The sequence below is a fragment of the Balaenoptera acutorostrata genome, chromosome 2, assembly GCF_949987535.1.
Source record: "Balaenoptera acutorostrata chromosome 2, mBalAcu1.1, whole genome shotgun sequence".
Lineage (NCBI taxonomy): Eukaryota > Metazoa > Chordata > Mammalia > Artiodactyla > Balaenopteridae > Balaenoptera > Balaenoptera acutorostrata.
In genome coordinates, this window is record NC_080065.1 from 101,878,384 (window position 1) to 101,897,660 (window position 19,277).

The 19,277-nt window shown below is 36.0% G+C and overlaps 1 protein-coding gene across 1 annotated transcript in view; it reads right to left on the reverse strand.

Moving 5' to 3' along the window:
- Positions 1-18,265, reverse strand: part of DTWD2 (DTW domain containing 2) — a 127,180-nt gene extending 108,915 nt beyond the window's left edge. Inside the window, exon 1 of the mRNA XM_007180968.3 lies at positions 17,964-18,265. Within this exon, the coding sequence (XP_007181030.2) occupies positions 17,964-18,181 (218 nt within the window). The 5' untranslated portion in view covers positions 18,182-18,265. The remainder of the gene's footprint in view (positions 1-17,963) is intronic.
- Between the last annotated feature and the right edge of the window lie 1,012 nt (positions 18,266-19,277).

Sequence of the window (19,277 nt, forward strand, 5' to 3'; positions counted from 1 at the left end):
CTCCTCAACAAGAGAGGCCACGATAGTGAGGGGCCCGCACACCGCGATGAAGAGTGGCCCCCGCTTGCCGCAACTAGAGGAAGCCCTCGCACAGAAACGAAGACCCAACACAGCCAAAAAATAAATAAATAAATAAATAAATAATTAAAGGTGCTAATAATTTTTAAAAAAAAGATATCTGCATTCCCATGTTCAGTGCAGAATTATTTATAATAGCCAAGATATGGAAACAGACAAAGTGTCCATCAGTGGGTGAATGGATAAAGAAATTGCGATATATATGCAATGGAATATTATTCAGCCATAAAAAAAGAATGAAATCTTGCCATTTGTGACAACATGGATGGACCTCCAGGGCATTATGCTAAGTGAAATAAGTCAGACAGAGAAAGATTAATACCATATGATCTCTCTTATATATGGAATCTTTAAGAAAACATAACAAAACAAAAAAACATAAGCTCATAGACACAGAGAAAAGATTGGTGGCTGCCAGAGGCAGGGGATGGAAGGGGGAGAAATGGATGAACTGTTTTTGTATTTTTTAGTTTAAAAAAATTGAACAAAAAAGTAAAATTTTTAAATAAAAATAAAATCTTTTTCCAAAGAACAAAAAATCTCCCTACATTCAAACTTAATCCTTGAAGGTTTAAATATTTCAACTCAATAATGGACTAAATAATTTGTAAATTCAACAAAATTTTATTCAAATATTTACTGTACATCTAACTATGTACCAGACATTAGGCACTTGGGACAATAAAAGAGAGAAAGATTACTGCTCTCATTGAATGTGTATGTTTTCACTGTGCCAGAAAAAATTTTTTAAAAGTTCCTTGCTTCCTATGAACTATTATGGATGACAGGAAAAAAACAGATCAGATAATTACACATCAAAACTTATTATTTATTATTTATCATTATTAATAAATAATGAACATTAATCTTAAAATAAAAATCAAACTACTTCTAGAATTTATATAGATCTAAGGAAGAAAAATTCATATCTGAATAAATATCAACTGGTAAATTGGGTATAGGTTTAGGGAGTAACTATTAAGATATGTCACTGACAATATCATTGTCTTGCTATGTGATCCTGACTGTGTCAGAGGTTTTCAATTTCCTTCTTCATAGAACTAGTAATAAGGCACCAAGAAAGTTCTGGTGAATAACTACTGAATCACAGGCAAATGTAATAAAAATGTAATCATTTATGACTATTTTTCAACTAACTTATAACAGAATGACCAAAGAGCTGAGATTTTTCCCTCTTCTACACTTACAACACATTGAAATGTATTATAAATACTGTTTTCTATCACTGGGGTTTATCTTCTTTAAAATCTATACAACCAATTAATGTTAGTTATATTCTTAACATATAAACAGAATTTTCAAATAATTTCCCTGAACAAATTTTATGAAATAAGCTTTTTCTTCTTTTCTCAATAAGGTTGTAGAAATAAATACACAGGCTTTCTGTCAGACTAGGACTGACTGGCTTCTGAAGTGAATGCTGTAAAACAGGGGTAATCTGTCACTCTGGGTATGCTATCTTTGACAGCCTGCAGGGAAATAAAATTATATCTGACATATGACTAGAGATGCTAAAACCTACAAAAACATCTTCCAAAAGTTTAATTAATATTTGAAAGTTTAATTAATTTCTAACGTAATATTCACTGAAAACTATTTTTCTCATAGTACTAATAAGGCATACTTTAAAGATTAGTGAATATGGGACTTCCCTGGTGGCGCAGTGGATAAGAAACCGCCTGTCAATGCAGGAGACACAGGTTTGATCCCTAGTCGGGGAAGATCCCACATGCCGCGGAGCAACTAAGCCCGTGAGCCACAACTACTGAGCCTGTGCTCTAGAGCCCACGTGCCACAACTACTGAGCCCACATGCTGCAACTGCTGAAGCCCATGCATCTAGAGCCCATGCTCCACAATAAGAGAAGCCACCGCAAAGAGAAGCCCACGCAACGCAACAAAGAGTAGCCCCCACTTGCCACAACTAGAGAAAGCCCGCGCGCAGCAATGAAGACCCAACACAGCCAAAAATAAATAAAATTAAATCTTAAAAAGAAAAAAGATCAGTGAATAGATTTACAAGAATCACTATCTTAAAAAGAATTTCTTTTACCCACTAAACAAAAGCAAATGTAGAACCCAGAAAGATAACGCACCTCAAATTTTCCAAAACTCAACAAAAAAATTTTAGTTCCATAGAGTGAAAAAGCAAAGAACAAAGAGTTTCATCACTTTTCAATAGATCAGTTGAATAGATACACTGCATTACACATAAAAATGCCAACAACTTTCTAATTTTAAAACAGACTTTGAAAAATGAAATGCCACAGTGCCCTCTTCTGTCACTTTAAATAAACTTAAATAATCTGTAAAATAAACTCTAGGTTTTACATTTTTGAAACTATATCCAATATAATCAATGAAAGAAGAAACAGCTTTTCATTATTAATATAATATTATAATAAAATTTCATCTCATAAAGAGAAGCAATCTCAACCATGTCTGATTGCTTCAAGTGTAAAAAAATGATATTCTCATAACCCCTTAAATCTGTTTTTTATCACTACATTATTTTATTTTATAAATGCCTTCAGTAGAGGAACAATAGACTTAGAAAAAAAAATCACTGTTATAGGAGAGGAAGTAACTCTCTAAAGACAATAATATCTTTAGATGAGACATATTGACCTAGGCATGCTTAGAAGAGTGGTATCCAAAGTGAGTTAAGTAAAATATCCCAATGGGGTGCAAAAAGATAGTATCAATATTATCACTTCTATTTATAATTAAACAACTAATATTTAGTACATAGAATAACACTCCCTCTGTGGGATGGTATATCACATGGTAATGTGTCAGGATATGCAGTATCCTAATAGAAAAGGAGGAGTTTCAAAACATGAAGTGTTAACAACAGCACCCACAAAGAAACTATACATACCCACAAAGAGTCTATACTGAAGAAATTCTAATTACATAATCACAAATAAACAACAAGTATATGGCAGAGCTGTTCCTTTCTTACTGCTACTTCAAACTCTTCATTAGAGTTAATAAATCTAATCAGATGACAATAACTTTAAAAAGTAGAAATTATAAAGATTATTTGAACTGTGAAATCACATCTTACTATCAGTAAGTTACTATCATAAACCTTACTGTAAGTATATATTATGTCTCAAAAATACTAAATAATAAGACTAGGACTCCATCACAATTAGCAAAACATTTTTAAATAGTTTATTTCACCATTATCTCTTCCCTTTTATCTACGTTGTTTTATGGTTTAAGAGGCAAGTCATACATTAGTATATGATAAATGTATATTATCATAGATAAATATGTATACCTATTAGAATTACATCCTAAATATTTTAACCAACTGTGGTATGTATTCAAAATAATTTAGAGATCACTGGCCTAGAGATAAGCTTGTTCCTACTACAAGATCTATAACTAAGAAAAATTTTAGTAAGTGTTATTATAATTAAAGAAGCCTTCAGAGGAGCCAGATGCTTGGAAAACAAAAGCCTTGTGTCCAGAGAGATGACTATATACAGCATCTATATAAAGCCCTTACTAGAGCTGCAATGACAAAGTGACAGATCAACTGAGAATCGTGTCATAAAGTAATCATCTATAGTCAGTTATCCTATTATTTACTTTTTCTTATATAGAAATAAAACAAATATAAAAAAATAAACATCTTTCTTAATAGCAAGTTAAGTAAATCACTCTTTGCTCTACAAACTCTTATTTTACACTTTCATAATTTGTCTTAAATGTTTATTACATAGACATGTTTTCCCTCACATTCAATTCACTATGAATTCTAGAAGAAACAATTTCTTAATTATTTTTCTATGACCCAAGCTGTGCCTTTACTGGATACTGAACTAATAATGATTGAATGAACAAAGACTACCCATATGATTCATCAGATTAAGCCTCCAGGTCCATGTGCAGCAGAATTCTATGCTCCTTAGTCATTGGTCAACTAAAGGGAACAGCATGAATGGCCATCCTGACAAGCAAGGAGTCAGAGGTTAAATTGTCCCAAGGACCAGCTATACCTCAGTAGAGATATTTTACAAAGAATAGCATAGAATGAAGGGACCATGTTACTAGAAAACATTTTCATTTTCTTTATTCTTTATTCTCCTTTCCCTAGCCTAAAAGCTGTCTATATTTTAAAATGCAGATTTGGAATACCTGATTTATTAAGGAAATATTCCTCCTAAATTTATATAAAGGTCCATTTCTTCAAAAGAGAATTGAGAATTTTCTTTGATATAAGAGAGAAAAATATATAAGGTTTAAGATAGGGTTACTTTACTACATAAGAGAACACAATAATGCTATGAATAAGCCACCGATTTTGATGTCCCTAAAAAAAGTATTTTTCATCAATGGAATATTTATTTGTAGCTGGAAAGTGAGTATTTTAAAAGTCCTAGGATTATAAAATCTCCATCATGAGGCAATTTAATTATGGTGACCTGCAACATTAACACATGCAAAGTTATTTACTTGCCCTTAATCTCTGAATCTAGAAAAACAACCCAAACAGGGAAGAAGTTGACTAACCACAAAATAAACCAATTTCATAAATAATAATAATGATAATTCATGGAGGAGAAAAAGAACAAGGGAGGAGGTAGAAAAAGAGGGGACGGAAGAAAGGAGAAGGAAGAGGAGGAAAGAAAAAAAGATAAGAGATGAGAACAAGGAGGAAAGGGTAAGAGGAAGAGTTTAACAACTGCACAATTTTGTGCATATGTGCATATGCTATAGGCACTATGCTAAATACTTTATCTTCATTTAATTCTTACAAAACCTGTCAAAGAAAGGTAGTATTATTGCCCTAATTTACAGATGAAGAAACCAAGGCTATGAAAGGTTAAATAACTTTCTCAAGAGAAAACAGAGCTGGGGCTAGAACCCAGTTCTAATTCCAAAGTGTATGCCCTTAATCAATACATTTTGTTGATTCCATAAAAGCATTTAATGTCAATGAAAAGTCTTAACATAACTCTGTAGAGCTGCCCTAGGTCCCAGAAGGCCTAGCACTAAAATTAAAATATTTGGTGATAAATAAACCTAACAGTCTGAAAGAGACAAGGAAGAAGCAAAAAGTCAAAGTCAAAGAAAGGTCAAAGAAAGAACATTCCATCCAAAAGCAGTAGAATACACATTCTTTTCAAGTGCATATGGAACATTCTCCAGGATAAATCACATGCTAGGCTACAAAACAAGTCTCTACAAATTTAAGATGACTGAAACCATATCAAGCATCTTTTCTAGCCACAAAGGTATGAGACTAAAAATCAAGTACAATAAAAAAAAAAATTGCAAAAAACACAAACACATGGACACTTAACAATATGCTACCAATGTATCACTGAAGAAATCAAAGAGAAAATCAAAAAATATCTGGAGACATATGAAAATGGAAACACAACAATCCAAAATCTATGGGAAACAGCAAAAACAGTTCTAAAAGGAAGGTTTATAGCAATACAAGCCTACCTCAGGGAATAAGAAAATTCTCAAACAATCAATCTAGCCTTACATCTAAAGGAAGTAGAAAAAGAACAACAAAACCCAAAGTTAGGAGAAGAAAAGAAATACCAAAGATCAGAGCAAAAATACAATTGATCTTTGAACAGCATGAGTTTAAACTGCATGGGTCTCCTTGTACGCAGATTTTTTTCAATAAATTTGTATTACAGTACTACAAGATCTGTGACTAGTTGAATTCACAAATGCAGAACCACGGATAGGAGGGCCAACTGTACAGTTATGTGCAGATTTTCGACTGTGTGGAGGGTTGGCACACCTAACACTTGCGTTGTTCAAGGGTCAACTGTAAATGAAATAAAAACTAAAAAAAAAAAAAGAAAATACCAATGAAACTAAGACTGGTTCTTTGAAAAGATAAACAAAATTGATAAACCTTTAGCTAGACTCATCAAAAAATAATAATAAGTGGACCCAAATAAATAAAGTCAGGGACTTCCTTGGTGGCCTAGTGGTTAGGATTCCAGGATTTCACTGCAGTGGCCTGGGTTCAACCCCTGGTTGGGGAAAATCCTGCAAGCTGAATGGTGCGGCCAAAAAAAAAGGAAAATAAAATCAGAAATGAAAGGGAAGAAGTAAAACCCAACACCATAGAATACAAAGAATCATAAGGGATCACTATGAACACCGATATAATACTATATACACCAATAAAATGTACAACTTAAGAAAAATGGAAAAATTCCTAGAAACATACAATCTCCCAAGACTGAATCAGGAAGAAATAGAAAATATCAATAGACTAATTAACAGCAACAAAATAGAATCAGTAATAAAAAAAATTCCCACCAACAAAAGTCACGGACCAAACAGCTTCACAGGTAAATTCTGCCAAACAGTTAAAGAAGAGTTAACACCTTTGCTTCCTAAATTATTCCAAAAATTTGAAGAAAAAGGAATGCTTCCAAACTTATTCTATGAGGCCAGCTTCACCCTGATACCAAAATCAAAGACACAACAAGAAAAAACTTACAGGCCAATATTACTGATGAACATAGATACAAAAATCCTCAACAGTGTAGCTGATTCACTTTGTTATAAAGCAGAAACTAGCACACCATTGTAAAGCAATTATATTCCAATAAAGATGTTAAAAAAAAAATCCTCAACAAAATATTAACCAACCAAATTCAACTATACATTAAAAGGAACATACACCATGATCAAGTAGGACTTATCTCAGGGATGCAAAGATGGTTCAATATCCACAAAGCAATCAGTGTGACAGACCACATTAACAAATTTAAGAATAAAAATTATATGATCATCTCAATAGATCCAGAAAAAGCTTTTGACAAAATTCAACATCAATTTATGATAAAAACTCTCAAGAAAGTGGATATATAGGGAACATATCTCAACATAATAAAGGCTTTTATGAAACACCTACAGCCAACATCATAGTCAAAGGTAAAAAGCATTTTCTCTAATATCAGCAACAAGACAAGGATGCCCACTCCCACCACTTTTATTCAACATAGTCCTAGCCACAGCAATCAGAAAAGAAGAAGAAATAAAAGGCATCCAAATTGGAAAGCAAGAAGTAAAACTGTCACTGTTCACAGATGACACGATACCATATACAGAAAATCCTAAAGGCACCACCAAAAAAACTATTAGAGCTAATAAATGAATTCAGTAATGTTGCAAGATACAAAATTAATGTAAAGAAACCTGTTGCATTCCTATACACTACCAATGGACTTTTAGAAAAAAAATTTCAGAAAAAAATCCCATTTATAATTGCATCAAAAAGAATAAAATACCTAGGAATAAATCTAACCAAGGAGGTGAAAGACCCATACACTGAAAATCATAAGACATTGATGAAACAAACTGAAGATGACACAAGCAAATGGAAAGATATACCATGCTCACGGACTGGAAGAATTAATACTGTTAAAATGATCATACCATCCAAGGTAATCTACAGATTTAATGCAATCCCTATCAAAATACCAATGACATTTTTCACAGAACTGGAACAAATAATTCTAAAATTTTTTATAGCAGGACAAAAGACCCTGAATAGTCAAAACAATCTTGAGAAAAAAGAACAATCCTGGAGGTATAACGCTCCTTTATTTCGAAGTACACTACAAAACTACAGTCATCAAAACAGTATGGTATGGCACAAAAACAGACACATACATAAATGGAACAGAATAGAAAGCCCAGAAATAAACCAATTACTCTATGACAAGAAGGCAATAATATACAATTGGGCAAAGACAGCCTCTTCAATAATGGTGTTGAGAAACCTGGACAGCTACATGCAAAAGGATCAAACTGAACTACTTTCTCACACTATATACAAAACTGAACTCAAAATGGATTAAAGACTTAAATGTAAGACCTAAAATCATAAAACTCCTAAAAGGCCCATGCACCACAACTACTGACCCTGCGCTCTAGAGCCCACGAGCCACAACTACTGAGCCCACGTGCCACAACTACTGAAGTCCGTGTGCTCTAGAGCCCGTGCTCCACAACAAGAGAAGCCACCTCAATGAGAAGCATGCGCACCACGACAAAGAGAAGCCCCTGCTCGCCACAACTCAAGAGAGCCTGGGTGCAGCAATGAAGACCCAACTCAGCCAAAAATAAATAAATAAATAAATAAAATTTATTTTTAAAAATAAATAAATATATAAATAAAACTTCTAAAAGAAAACATAGGCTGTATGCTTTGACATGGGTCTTAGCACTATTTTTTTGGATAAATTTCCTCAGGCAAGGGAAACAAAAACAAAATAAACAAATGGATTACATCAATCTGAAAAGTTTTGGCACAGCAAGGGAAACTATTAACAAAACAGAAAGGTATTCAGAACTCTCTATACTATTTTTACAACGTGTAAGTCTAAAATTATTTTTCAGGTAAAATTAAATCAATCAGTAGCCAAATTCCAACTCATATACTCCAAAAGAAACTAATAATAATAATGAGTCATCATTGCCACTGTAAAACTTGTACATACTACATTAGATTCTCCTCTCAAAGAATTCATTATTTGTTGAGAGGGTGGTAAAAATGGATAAAGGGGGTTAAAAGGTACAAACTTTCAGTGATATAATAAATTGCATATTTGAAAGTTGCTAAGAGAGTAGATCTTAAAAGTTCTCATCACAGAAAGAAAACTTTTCTTTAACTATTTAAGGTGACAGATGTTAACTAGACTTACTGTGGTGATCATTTTGCATTGTATATAAATATTAAATCATTATGTTGTAAACCTGAAACTAATATAAGGTTATATGTCAATTATACCTCAATAAAAATATAAAGAAGAATCCATGTTTTGCTGGAGCAATGGTAATTGCTGCATTTTTTCAGTGATTTCTTTCTTTGAGGGTTTGCATTAAAGATTCAATTTCAAGTACATTAAGGGTGATATATATGCTTTGTTAACTACTCAGATAACTGTGTACCTTCAATTTTGTGGAAATTGGAACTCTTGTGCATTGCTGATGGGAATGTAAAATGGTTGCAGCTGCTATGGAAAACAGTTTGGCAATTCCTCAAAAAGTTAAACACAGAACTACCATATGACCCAGCAATTCCACTCCTAGGTATATATCCAAAAGAATTAAAAGCAGGAACTAGAATAAATATTTGTATACCAACGTTCATGGCAACACTATTCACAATACCCAAAAAGTGGAAACAAACCAAGTGTCCATCAACAAAAGAATGGATAACAGATAAATTAAGATGGCATATACATACAATTCAGCCATAAAAATGAAATTTTGATATATGCTATAACATGGATGGACCTTGAAAGCATTATTCTTAGTGAAATGTCAGACAGAGAACAAATATTGTATGATTATACAAAGTATCTAGAATAGGTAAATTCATAGAAACAGAAAGGAGAATAGAGATTACCAGGGGCTGGGGGCAGGAGGGGATGAGAAGATATTATTTAATGGGTACAGAGTTTATACTGGGGATGATGAAAATTTTCTGGGTATAGATAGTAGTGATAGTTACACAACATTATGAATGTATTTAACGCCACTGAATTGTACACTTATAAACGGTTCAAATGATAAATATGTTATATACATATTAACATGTTTTTTTTTAAATTGACCTGCCAAGTAACAGATTTACATAAACAAGTAGATAATACACATCTCTTTAAGACTTTTTTTTTTACAGCTGTTTTAGATTCACAGCAAAATTGACGGGAAGCTACAGAGATTTTCTATATACCCCCTGCCCCAAGACATGCATAGCCTCCCCATTATCAATATCTCCCATCAGAGTGGTACATTTGTTACAAATGATGAACCTACACTGACAGTTTGCATAGACTTTTAAAAATAATTTCTAACTCTCTACTGAGTCTCTGTTGAGTCACGGTCATTATATTTTTTTCCTTTAATTCTTTGAACCTATTATAAGAGTTGCTTTGAAGTATTTTTCTACTATATCCAAAATCTGGATCCACTCAAAGACAGTTTCTGTTTGCTGTTGTTTTCCCTGTATGTGAGTCACACTTTCCTGTTTCTTTGCACGTCTAGTAAGCTTTGGTTAAAAACTAGACGTTTTAGACAGTATAGTGTAGAAACTCTGGATTCTATTTAATTTTTCTGGCTGCTGTTCTTTGGAAACTTGCCTGGACTTAACCTGCAGACTCCCTCCTCTTGTAGTGTGGAGTCACTGGTATGTCTGTTCAGTATTTTTTTCTTTTTTTAATTCTTATTTTTATTTATTCCTAGGGGTCACACCTGTGAGATCAGACACATTTCTATCAGGTCAATCTCTCTAACTCTTTGCAAGGTCAGGAGAATCATTCCAAACCTTTCCATTTTTTTCCTTGATTAATCCTGGAACACTTCTACTTACTTCACTTCACTGCTCCCTTTTTCCCCACAACTTTTCCACTAGGCTTCCAGCAGACGAAAAACAAGAAACAAGCAAACTAAAAACTCAGCAGAGAAAAAAAAAAAAAAATCCTATCAATCAATAATACCTTCAAATTTGCCTTTCTAATTGAAATGTGAAGAGCCACCAAGTGAAATGAGAAGCTGACCATAGGCAGGTAAAGGATTCAGGAGGTAAAAGGTGGACCTTAAAAAAGACAATAAAATTGCCCATCTCAAAATAATTAAAAATAGCCATGGACAAAGGAAAAGGAAAAGGAAAAGAATCTATGGATTAGAAGAAAGCAAAGGAACACCTCACTGGAAGTATGTATTCTACGCAACAGGAAAACAAAGAAAGTCATACTGTTCATTTCAGTATAATTCATTATTACGTGATGCAGTAATGAAAATATGAAAGTTAAAGCAGCTCTGCCTCTACTACTCACCTGACCTTAAGAATATATAAAAGAGAATAACTATTTAAGTCACAAAGTTGTCTTATATAGTAAATAAAAACGTACATGTAAGAAAGCACTTTGTAACCTGTGAAGTCTTTTAAAATGATGCCAAATTTATTTAGACACAGAGAACAAACAGGTTGTTGCCAGAGGGGAGGTGGGTGAGAGGATAAGTGAAAAAGGTGAGGGAAATACAAGATGTACACACTTCCAGTTACAAAATAAATGTTACCTGTATGAAATGTACCGTGTGAGGAATACAGTCGATAATTATGTAATATCTTTGTATAGTGACAATGGTAACTAGACTTATCGTGGTGATCACTTTCTAATGTATAGAAGTATCGAATCACCATGTTGTACACCAAGAACTAACATAGTGCTGAAGGTCAATTATACTTCAAGAAACAAACAAACTTAAAGGAAAAGATCAGATTTGTAGTTACCAGAGGCGAGGAGTGGTGAGAGCGGGAGAATTGGATGAAGGTGGTCAAAAGGTACAAACTTCTAGCTGTAAGATAAATAAGTATCAGGGATATAATGTACAACATAATATAATTAACACTGCTGTACATTATAAATGAAAGTTGTTAATCAAGTAAATCTTGGGACTTCCCTGGTAGTCTAGTGGTTAGGATCCGGCACTTTCACTGCTGTGGCCCAGGTTCAATCCCCAGTCGGGGAACTGAGATCCCACAAGCCACGCAGAGCGATCTAAATAAATAAATAAATAAATAAAGTAAATCCTAAGAGTTCTCATCACAAGGAAAAATTTTTTTTCTTTTATTTTTTATCTACATAACATGATAGATGTTCAATAAACTTAATCATTTCATGGTGTATGTAAGTCAAATCATATTGTACATCTTATACAGTGCTGTATGTCAATTATATCTCAATAAAACTGGAGGAAAAAAATAAAATACATTACATATTTTTAAAAATAAATGAAAAAGACAAATTTTAGACTAGACTATTAAGGAATATATTCTCTCACTACATAAGCACTAACAGAGCTATGAATTATTAATTTGGGGCAAATGTAAACATACTTAAAAAATTAATGTGCTTTGATATTCTTTGAAGAAAACTTCTATCTATCATAGGGTAATAATAATGTTCTTATTTTTCTTGGGGAAAATAAATCAAACATTTAGAAAGCTCTAAAGTGGTTTCTTAAAATTGGTCACTCCTCTTTGGCGACTTAATTAAGAAAAAAATTTCCTCTTGAGATATATCATCTTTGCTCAACTTTGAACACATGATTAGCTTGCACAGTAATTTGTAAATCAGTTAGCTTCCCACATATCTTAGGAACGAACTAGTTCAAAGAATAAACATATTTTCTATATTAACAAGAAATAACAAATTAACTTAGTTAATGCACAAAGAATTAAATTTGCAGACCATCAAAATTTTTACCCTAAAAATTACCGTCAATAATCTAGTTTATTTTAAATTTACCAAAACAGTTGGTTTTCTAAGTGTTGATACCAATTCAACAATCTTAATTATTGTAAACTAATTGCTTTGGGAATTATCATTTTTCACTTCTACCTGCAAAACCTGCAGACTGATTTACCCTCCTGCTCAGGCTGACCAGCCCACAATGACGTACATGAGACCCAGATCAAAAAGCAAATGCCTATGAGAGGCAGGCAGTTAATCATAGTTGAATTAAGCAGGAATGACTGGGAGCAATGATGACCTGGACAGATCACACCCAATCTAAAGGCACAACCAATACTCCGCACAGCCAACTACTGCTCAGGAAGTGGGCCCCCGAGCTGCTAGATCTTCCCATTCTCACAGAAAACAGAAATCTGGATTTTGATATAAAACATCTTCATTTTTAACTATTAGCAACTGGTAATTTAAAACTGGTAAAAATATAGTTTTAAACAAAACATCTGTGGGGCTTCCAGTTTGTGGCTCCTGTATTCTTCTTAAACACCTGCAACCTTCCCCACTTCGCTTTCTCATTATTTTATCCCCATCACCTTCTTCTCCAGAATAGTCAAGCCTAAAGAATACAGAAAAGGTTAAGACATGGAATAAAGAAGCTAGATGTTGTTAAAGGGTACAAAGTTGGAGCTGGAAGGGGAATAAATGCTAGAGATCTAATGCACAGCGTTGTGATATAGTCAACAATACTGTCTAATAGACTTCAAAGTTGCTAAGAGGCTACATCTTAAATCTTCTCAGCACAAAAAAAGAAATGATAAGTAGGTGACAACAGCTAACCACTACCAGTGATAATCATACTGCAATACATAAATGTATCAAATCAATAGGATGTACACCTTAAACTTATATAAAATTATACAACAAATATATCTTCATTTTTATTTTAAAAAAAAGGAGCTAAAGAACACCAAAGCTCAGGAATCTTGTTACTAAGCTTGAATTAAACATACTTCAGCTTAAAAAGTATGAAAATCAGAGCTACTCCTGCAGCCTTAGGGGATCTACTTCAACTAGTGACTACATCCACTCAGCAAACAAAATCATAAGGGGTTCTTCAGCAAGCGTGGAGCATAGAGCAAAGCCAAGCGTTTGCAAGAGCTTGGGAGCCAAGCGGACTGGAGCTGGAGACCCAACTCTGCTACTTGATTGTTACCTCTACCTTCTTATCATTTAAAAGCTAATGATATCATCAATTCTAGAATGCTGTTATGAGAAATAAATAAAATATTATACATAAAGCACCTAGGCTTGGTGAATAACCTGCAGATGACCAGTGCTTAATAAACAGGTGCTAAATATATTGATGTGGCTTGTTATAATCCTTACAACTTTGTACTTTTGTAAGAAGAAAGCACTGGAGAGAGAAAAATTTCTGTCTCAGGGCCTATCTGTGTCAGTTTGTGTACATGTTCTCCCTGCTGTCTTCCTCCCTCAGACAAATTAAAAAATACTCTGTATTTAGACATTATTCCATTATTCTTATGATCAATGAATTTCAAGTGGTTTCTAACTCTTGTCCTCAGGCAGGAATATAAACAGAAGAGATAAAAAAATAATTAAGATGTCTGGCATTTTACTGGAATAAGGCCCTAACTCTTCCCAGTCAAGCCTTTTACCATTGTATCACCATTCAGTTTGCATTTTTTTTAATATATAAAACAGAGTACAAATTGTGATACAAGCCACCTATAGAAGTCAAGTTGTAACCTCCATTCAAATATAAAAATACTTCAGTGGCTGTTTTGTTGGGTTCTAGTGCTTTAGGCTCAAACTCCCTAACACAGTTTATTTGGCCCTTCCCAGTGCAACCACCATTAATCTCTGCAGCCTCGTCTCTCCTTCCTTTCTGCCAGGCTCTCCAAATACACTGTACTCTATACAATGTACTCCTGTACATGCTGTTCCTTCTAACAGGGACACACTTTTTATAAAATCTGTATCTTGCAATAACAAATTAGTTTGGGATCTTTTAAAGAATATTTCATTAATGTTTAAGATATGTTGTATTTCTAACGAGCAAGATTCTGCTGAGAAGTTAAATTGAGTTTGCACTTCCTAAACAAAACCAATCTCTAGAACTCTTTAGGCTGTGACAATTATAGTAATGTGTTTAGAGAAATGAATAGCGTTTTAAATAAATGGCCAAATAATTGTGACTTATTGATCACTCAAATCTAAGAATGCATTTTAATTTTAAAAACTATTATAAGCATAAATGTAAAGAAGTTCACTCAGGGAACTAGTTAAAACCCTAACCGCCTAATAAAATAAAATATAAAGAGCCATAAATATTATACTGATGACACCTAAATATTCTCCATAATTCTAGAACTGCACTCTAACCAATTAAAACAAACAAGATGCATAGCATGCCAAGGGAGAGAAGAGTCTTTAAAAGGTAGAAAATTTCACTAGAAAAAACAAAGTGCAGAAATGTCAGAATGAATTATAATTCTAAAGGATTAACTAAATGAAACAAGCTAAAATCCAGCAAGTCATTTTTAATTTTTAAACAGTAGATCAGGTTAGAGGGTAGAGAGGGATGAAAAGGCAGAGGCAAGAGGATATTTAGGGCAGTGAAAACACTCTGTATGCTATCAATACTATAATAGTAGATATACGTTATTACAAATTTGTCCAAACTCAAAATATGTATAACACCAAGAGTGACCCCTACCATAAACTATGGACTTTAAGTGATAATAATGTGTCAATGGAGTCCATCAATTGTAACAAATGCACCACTCTGGTAGGGAATGTTGATAACTGGGAAGCTATGCATGTGTAGGGGCAGAGAGTATATGGGAAATCTCTGTACCTTCCTCTCAGTTTTGCTGTCAATCTAAAAGTGCTCTAGGGCTTCCCTGGTGGCGCAGTGGTTCAGAATCAGCCTGCCAATGCAGGGGACACTGGTTCGAGCCCCGGTCCAGGAAGATCCCACATGCCGCGGAGCAACTAAGCCCGTGCACCACAACTACTGAGCCTGCGCTCTAGAGCCGGTGAGCCACAACTACTGAAACCCGCGTGCCTAGAGCCTGTGCACCGCAACGAAGAGTAGCCCCCGCTCGCCGCAACTACAGAAAGTAGGGCACAGCAACAAAGACCCAATGCAGCCAAAACTAAATAAATTAAATAAATATTTTAAAAAATAAATAAAAGTGCTCTAAAGAATAAAGTCTATTAATGGGGCAGAGAGGAGATCAGAAAAATTATAAATCTTTGCTAGCCATAGAAGACTAATTTTTAAACTATTGTAACTAGAAGTTCTGAGTAGACTAAAAACTACATGATAAAGCTAGCATAATTTAGCTCTGGATTTGTATTTGAAACACTTTTCTTTCCATATCCTAGTGAGACCCCTTCGAAGCATTCTTTTTTTTTTTTTTTTTTAATTTTATTTATTTATTTATTTTTGGCTGTGTTGAGTCTTCGTTGCTGTGCGCAGGCTTTCTCTAGTTGCGGCGAGTGGGAGCTACTCTTCGTTGCAGTGCACGGGCTTCTCACTGCTGTGGCTTCTCTTGTTGCGGAGTACGGGCTCTAGGCGCGTGGGCTTCAGTAGCTGTGGCTCGCGGGCACTAGAACGCAGGCTCAGTAGTTGTGGCACACGGACTTAGTTGCTCCACAGCACGTGGATCTTCCCGGACCAGGGCTCGAACCCGTGTCCCCCGCATTGGCAGGCGGATTCTGAACCACTGCGCCACCAGGGAAGCCCCGAAGCATTATTAAGTGCTATCTCCTAACAACTTTAGAAAACTTATTCAAATAAATTGTATTCACACACCCCTTCTGTTCCAACACACAGTCTCTTTTAGACACAAATTATTTACCCTCGTCAAAGGTCTACTGAGTATCTACTGCACATAGTACATTCAGAAAATATAAGAAGATCCTTACACTCAAGATCCTTCCTCTGAGGTCTTACAGTTCAGCTCTGGGAAAAGGTCAAAATGGCCCTGAGAGACTCCGAGTATGCAAATGTTAAAGACAATCAACGAGCCTGTCCTTCTGTTCCCCTTCTTGGAACACTTCTCTCTTGGTTGAATCCTTCTTATCTTTCAAGTCTCAATATAAAGGCTATCTCTTCACAAATCTTTGCTGACACCATCCTGCTATTTTCTATGGCAGCATCCCACTTCTTTCTTTCCTTGCTGTTCTTTTTTTTTCCAATCTGTAATTACATATTTAGTTGCTTGTTTACTGGTTTATCATCTGTATCCAATAACAAACTGAACACTATGTGGACAAAGACTCCACCATATTACCAGTAATCAGCAAAGCACTCAGTACTCAATGATTAAATGAATGAGTACATCTGGTGCTCAGGAGAAAGGTCTGAGCTAGAGAGACTGGGGTAGAGGTGATAACTTAGCCATGAAAAATGGTAAGATCACCTGTGAGAAGTGTATGGGGTTAGAAGAGAACCTAGAACCAAGACCTTGAGGTAGCCCAACATTTAGAGTTTTAACAGAACAGGCAAAGAAGACTAGGATACAGAAGTCAGATAAATCGAAGCGAAATCAAAGCGAAACCAAAGAGACAGTGTTTCAAGGAGTGAGTATTTCAACTGCAGAATTCTGCCAAGAGGTCCAGTAAAAAGTGAACAGAGAATGATCCATTAGATTTCACCTCATTAAGGTTAATGGTGACCTTAGTGAGAGCCATTTCAGAGCGTAGGATCTGAGAACAACTTACAGAGTGATTCCCAGGTGAGGAAGTAGAGACACTATCTAATTGCTAGAAATGTGAAGGACAACAGAGAGGTAGTAACCAAGATAAATGATCCTGAACACCCAGGAGGTAAATACAATAGTATATCTGTATAGCATGAGATTCAAACAAGCAGGGAAAGCAATCCTCACAATCCTGAAAGTACACCAGCGTAATTCAATGGTCAAATGTTAATTGTTGGTGTTACTAGTTAATAAACTGTCTCCCCATTAGACTATAAATGACCCAGTGAGCGCAGAGATAATGTATGTTTTATCCATGCCTAGGTTCCTAGGAACCTAGAACAGTGCCTGCCACACAGTAGGTGCTCAATAAATATTTCTAAGTGAATTCATAATTCTGAATACAATCTCAACTACTGTAATAGCCACCTTGATTGTCTCCTCTGATCCATTTTATTTTTTTTTTTACTGTGAGATGACTATGTCACATAAGCATAAACGTGTTTTTACAAATATTACTGTCATTACGCCTTACTTCCCCTATCAGACGCTCAAGCTTCTTGACAGCGGAACTTCTGTCTATTCATCCCATGACCCGCTCAGTGTCTTGCAGTAAGTAAGGCTAAATAATCCTGAACCTGGAGAAATGGCTTCTTACTAAAGAGCTGTGACAGGTATTTCACAGTGATTCCAAGGTCAACCAGTGGACCCTGCCGCCCCAAGCGCGGAGATGCCAGAACCGGCGCTCCCCCGGACTGGAGCCGCAGCAGCCGCCTCCCCGGCAGAGGGCGCGGCAGCCACCGCGACACACAACCCCCTCCCAAGTCGGCCGCCGGCCTCAGTCCCCGCCCCCGCCCCCGCCCGGCGGTCACCTGCAGCGGCTGCACTCGGGCCTCCGCTCAGGCGGCTCCACGGGCAGTTCCCACAGCCCGTCCGCACTAGCCCCGTCCGCCTCCGCGTCCAAGGCAGTCGCCGCCGGCGCTGAGCCGCCCTCCCGCCGCTCCTCCTCGTCCGGCTTCTGAGAGCTAGAGGCCCCGGGTAGCCGCGCGACGGGGTCCCTGGGTGTTCGCGCCTCTTTCTGCGGCTCCATGGCAGGCGCTCAGGTCCGACCGTCACATTGAAGCCCCGCTGCCGCCAGGGGGCGCCACAAGCTGGAGCAACCAGCCTGCACCGCCCGGCGCCACGCACGCACGCCACGTACGGGGGGCGGGTCTCCGAAGCCCAGGCTGGAGACCCCGCCCCGCAGCGGACAAGGAATGAACCCATTGGTCTGTCCCCAGTGGGCCAGTTCACCTAGAACCCGGAAGGGAAGTGTGGATTGTTCTGGGGAGCAGGTGAGGTTAGGAAAGCGTCTCGGGGAGAAGTAAAGGAATCTCCTCTGAAAACACCTCAGGTGGCAAACTTGAATGTACTTTCTTTATTTTCACCCCTTTAAAAGTGAAAATAAAATGGAATTCTGCGTTTTCCGCCTTAGGATGGCAGTTTAAGAATTAGCTGGGTGACCGCGCGCAACAAAGACCCAATGCAGCCAAATATTAATTAACTAGTTAATTAATTAATGTAAATTTTTAAAAAATAATTTTTAAATTTTAAAAAATAATTAGCTGGGTGAGTGCGCACAGCAGTCTCAGCATCTGATGTACTTGATCAGCTTGTGTACTTGTTTCAGGCTTACAAAGGACGTTGTACCGATTGAAAGTTGAATTCACGGCTGGTCTGCGTCAGCGGATTTCTTGCTCTAGAAGGGCAGGGACCTGTGTCCTGTGTCTTGTACTTGGTATTTCTACTCGTCATCAAGCATACTATTTTACGCTAGACACTAAACATTTGTTTAAATGCGGTTTTTAAATTGTCCGAGTCCCCTAAGATCCAAGGCAGTAAGAGAGCTGAGATTTCATGTATGAGGGGAAAAATAAGCCACAGAAAGATAACTACCTTGCCCAAGTTTTTACAGCTCTTGAAAACAGCAATATAGCCCGCAGTTTTTTAAAAGCCAGAATGAACTTCATGTTAGAATGAAAGTGGCACTACTTCTTGCCCTATATCGGTGCTGATTCTTTTCATTTATTAATACTTTGTTACTTCTACCAACATTCATCGTTTTAAACGATGATTTAAAAAATTAAGTTTTCACCAGTCATATGAGCTAAGTTTTGCAATCATAATTATCTTGATTCTAGAGCTAT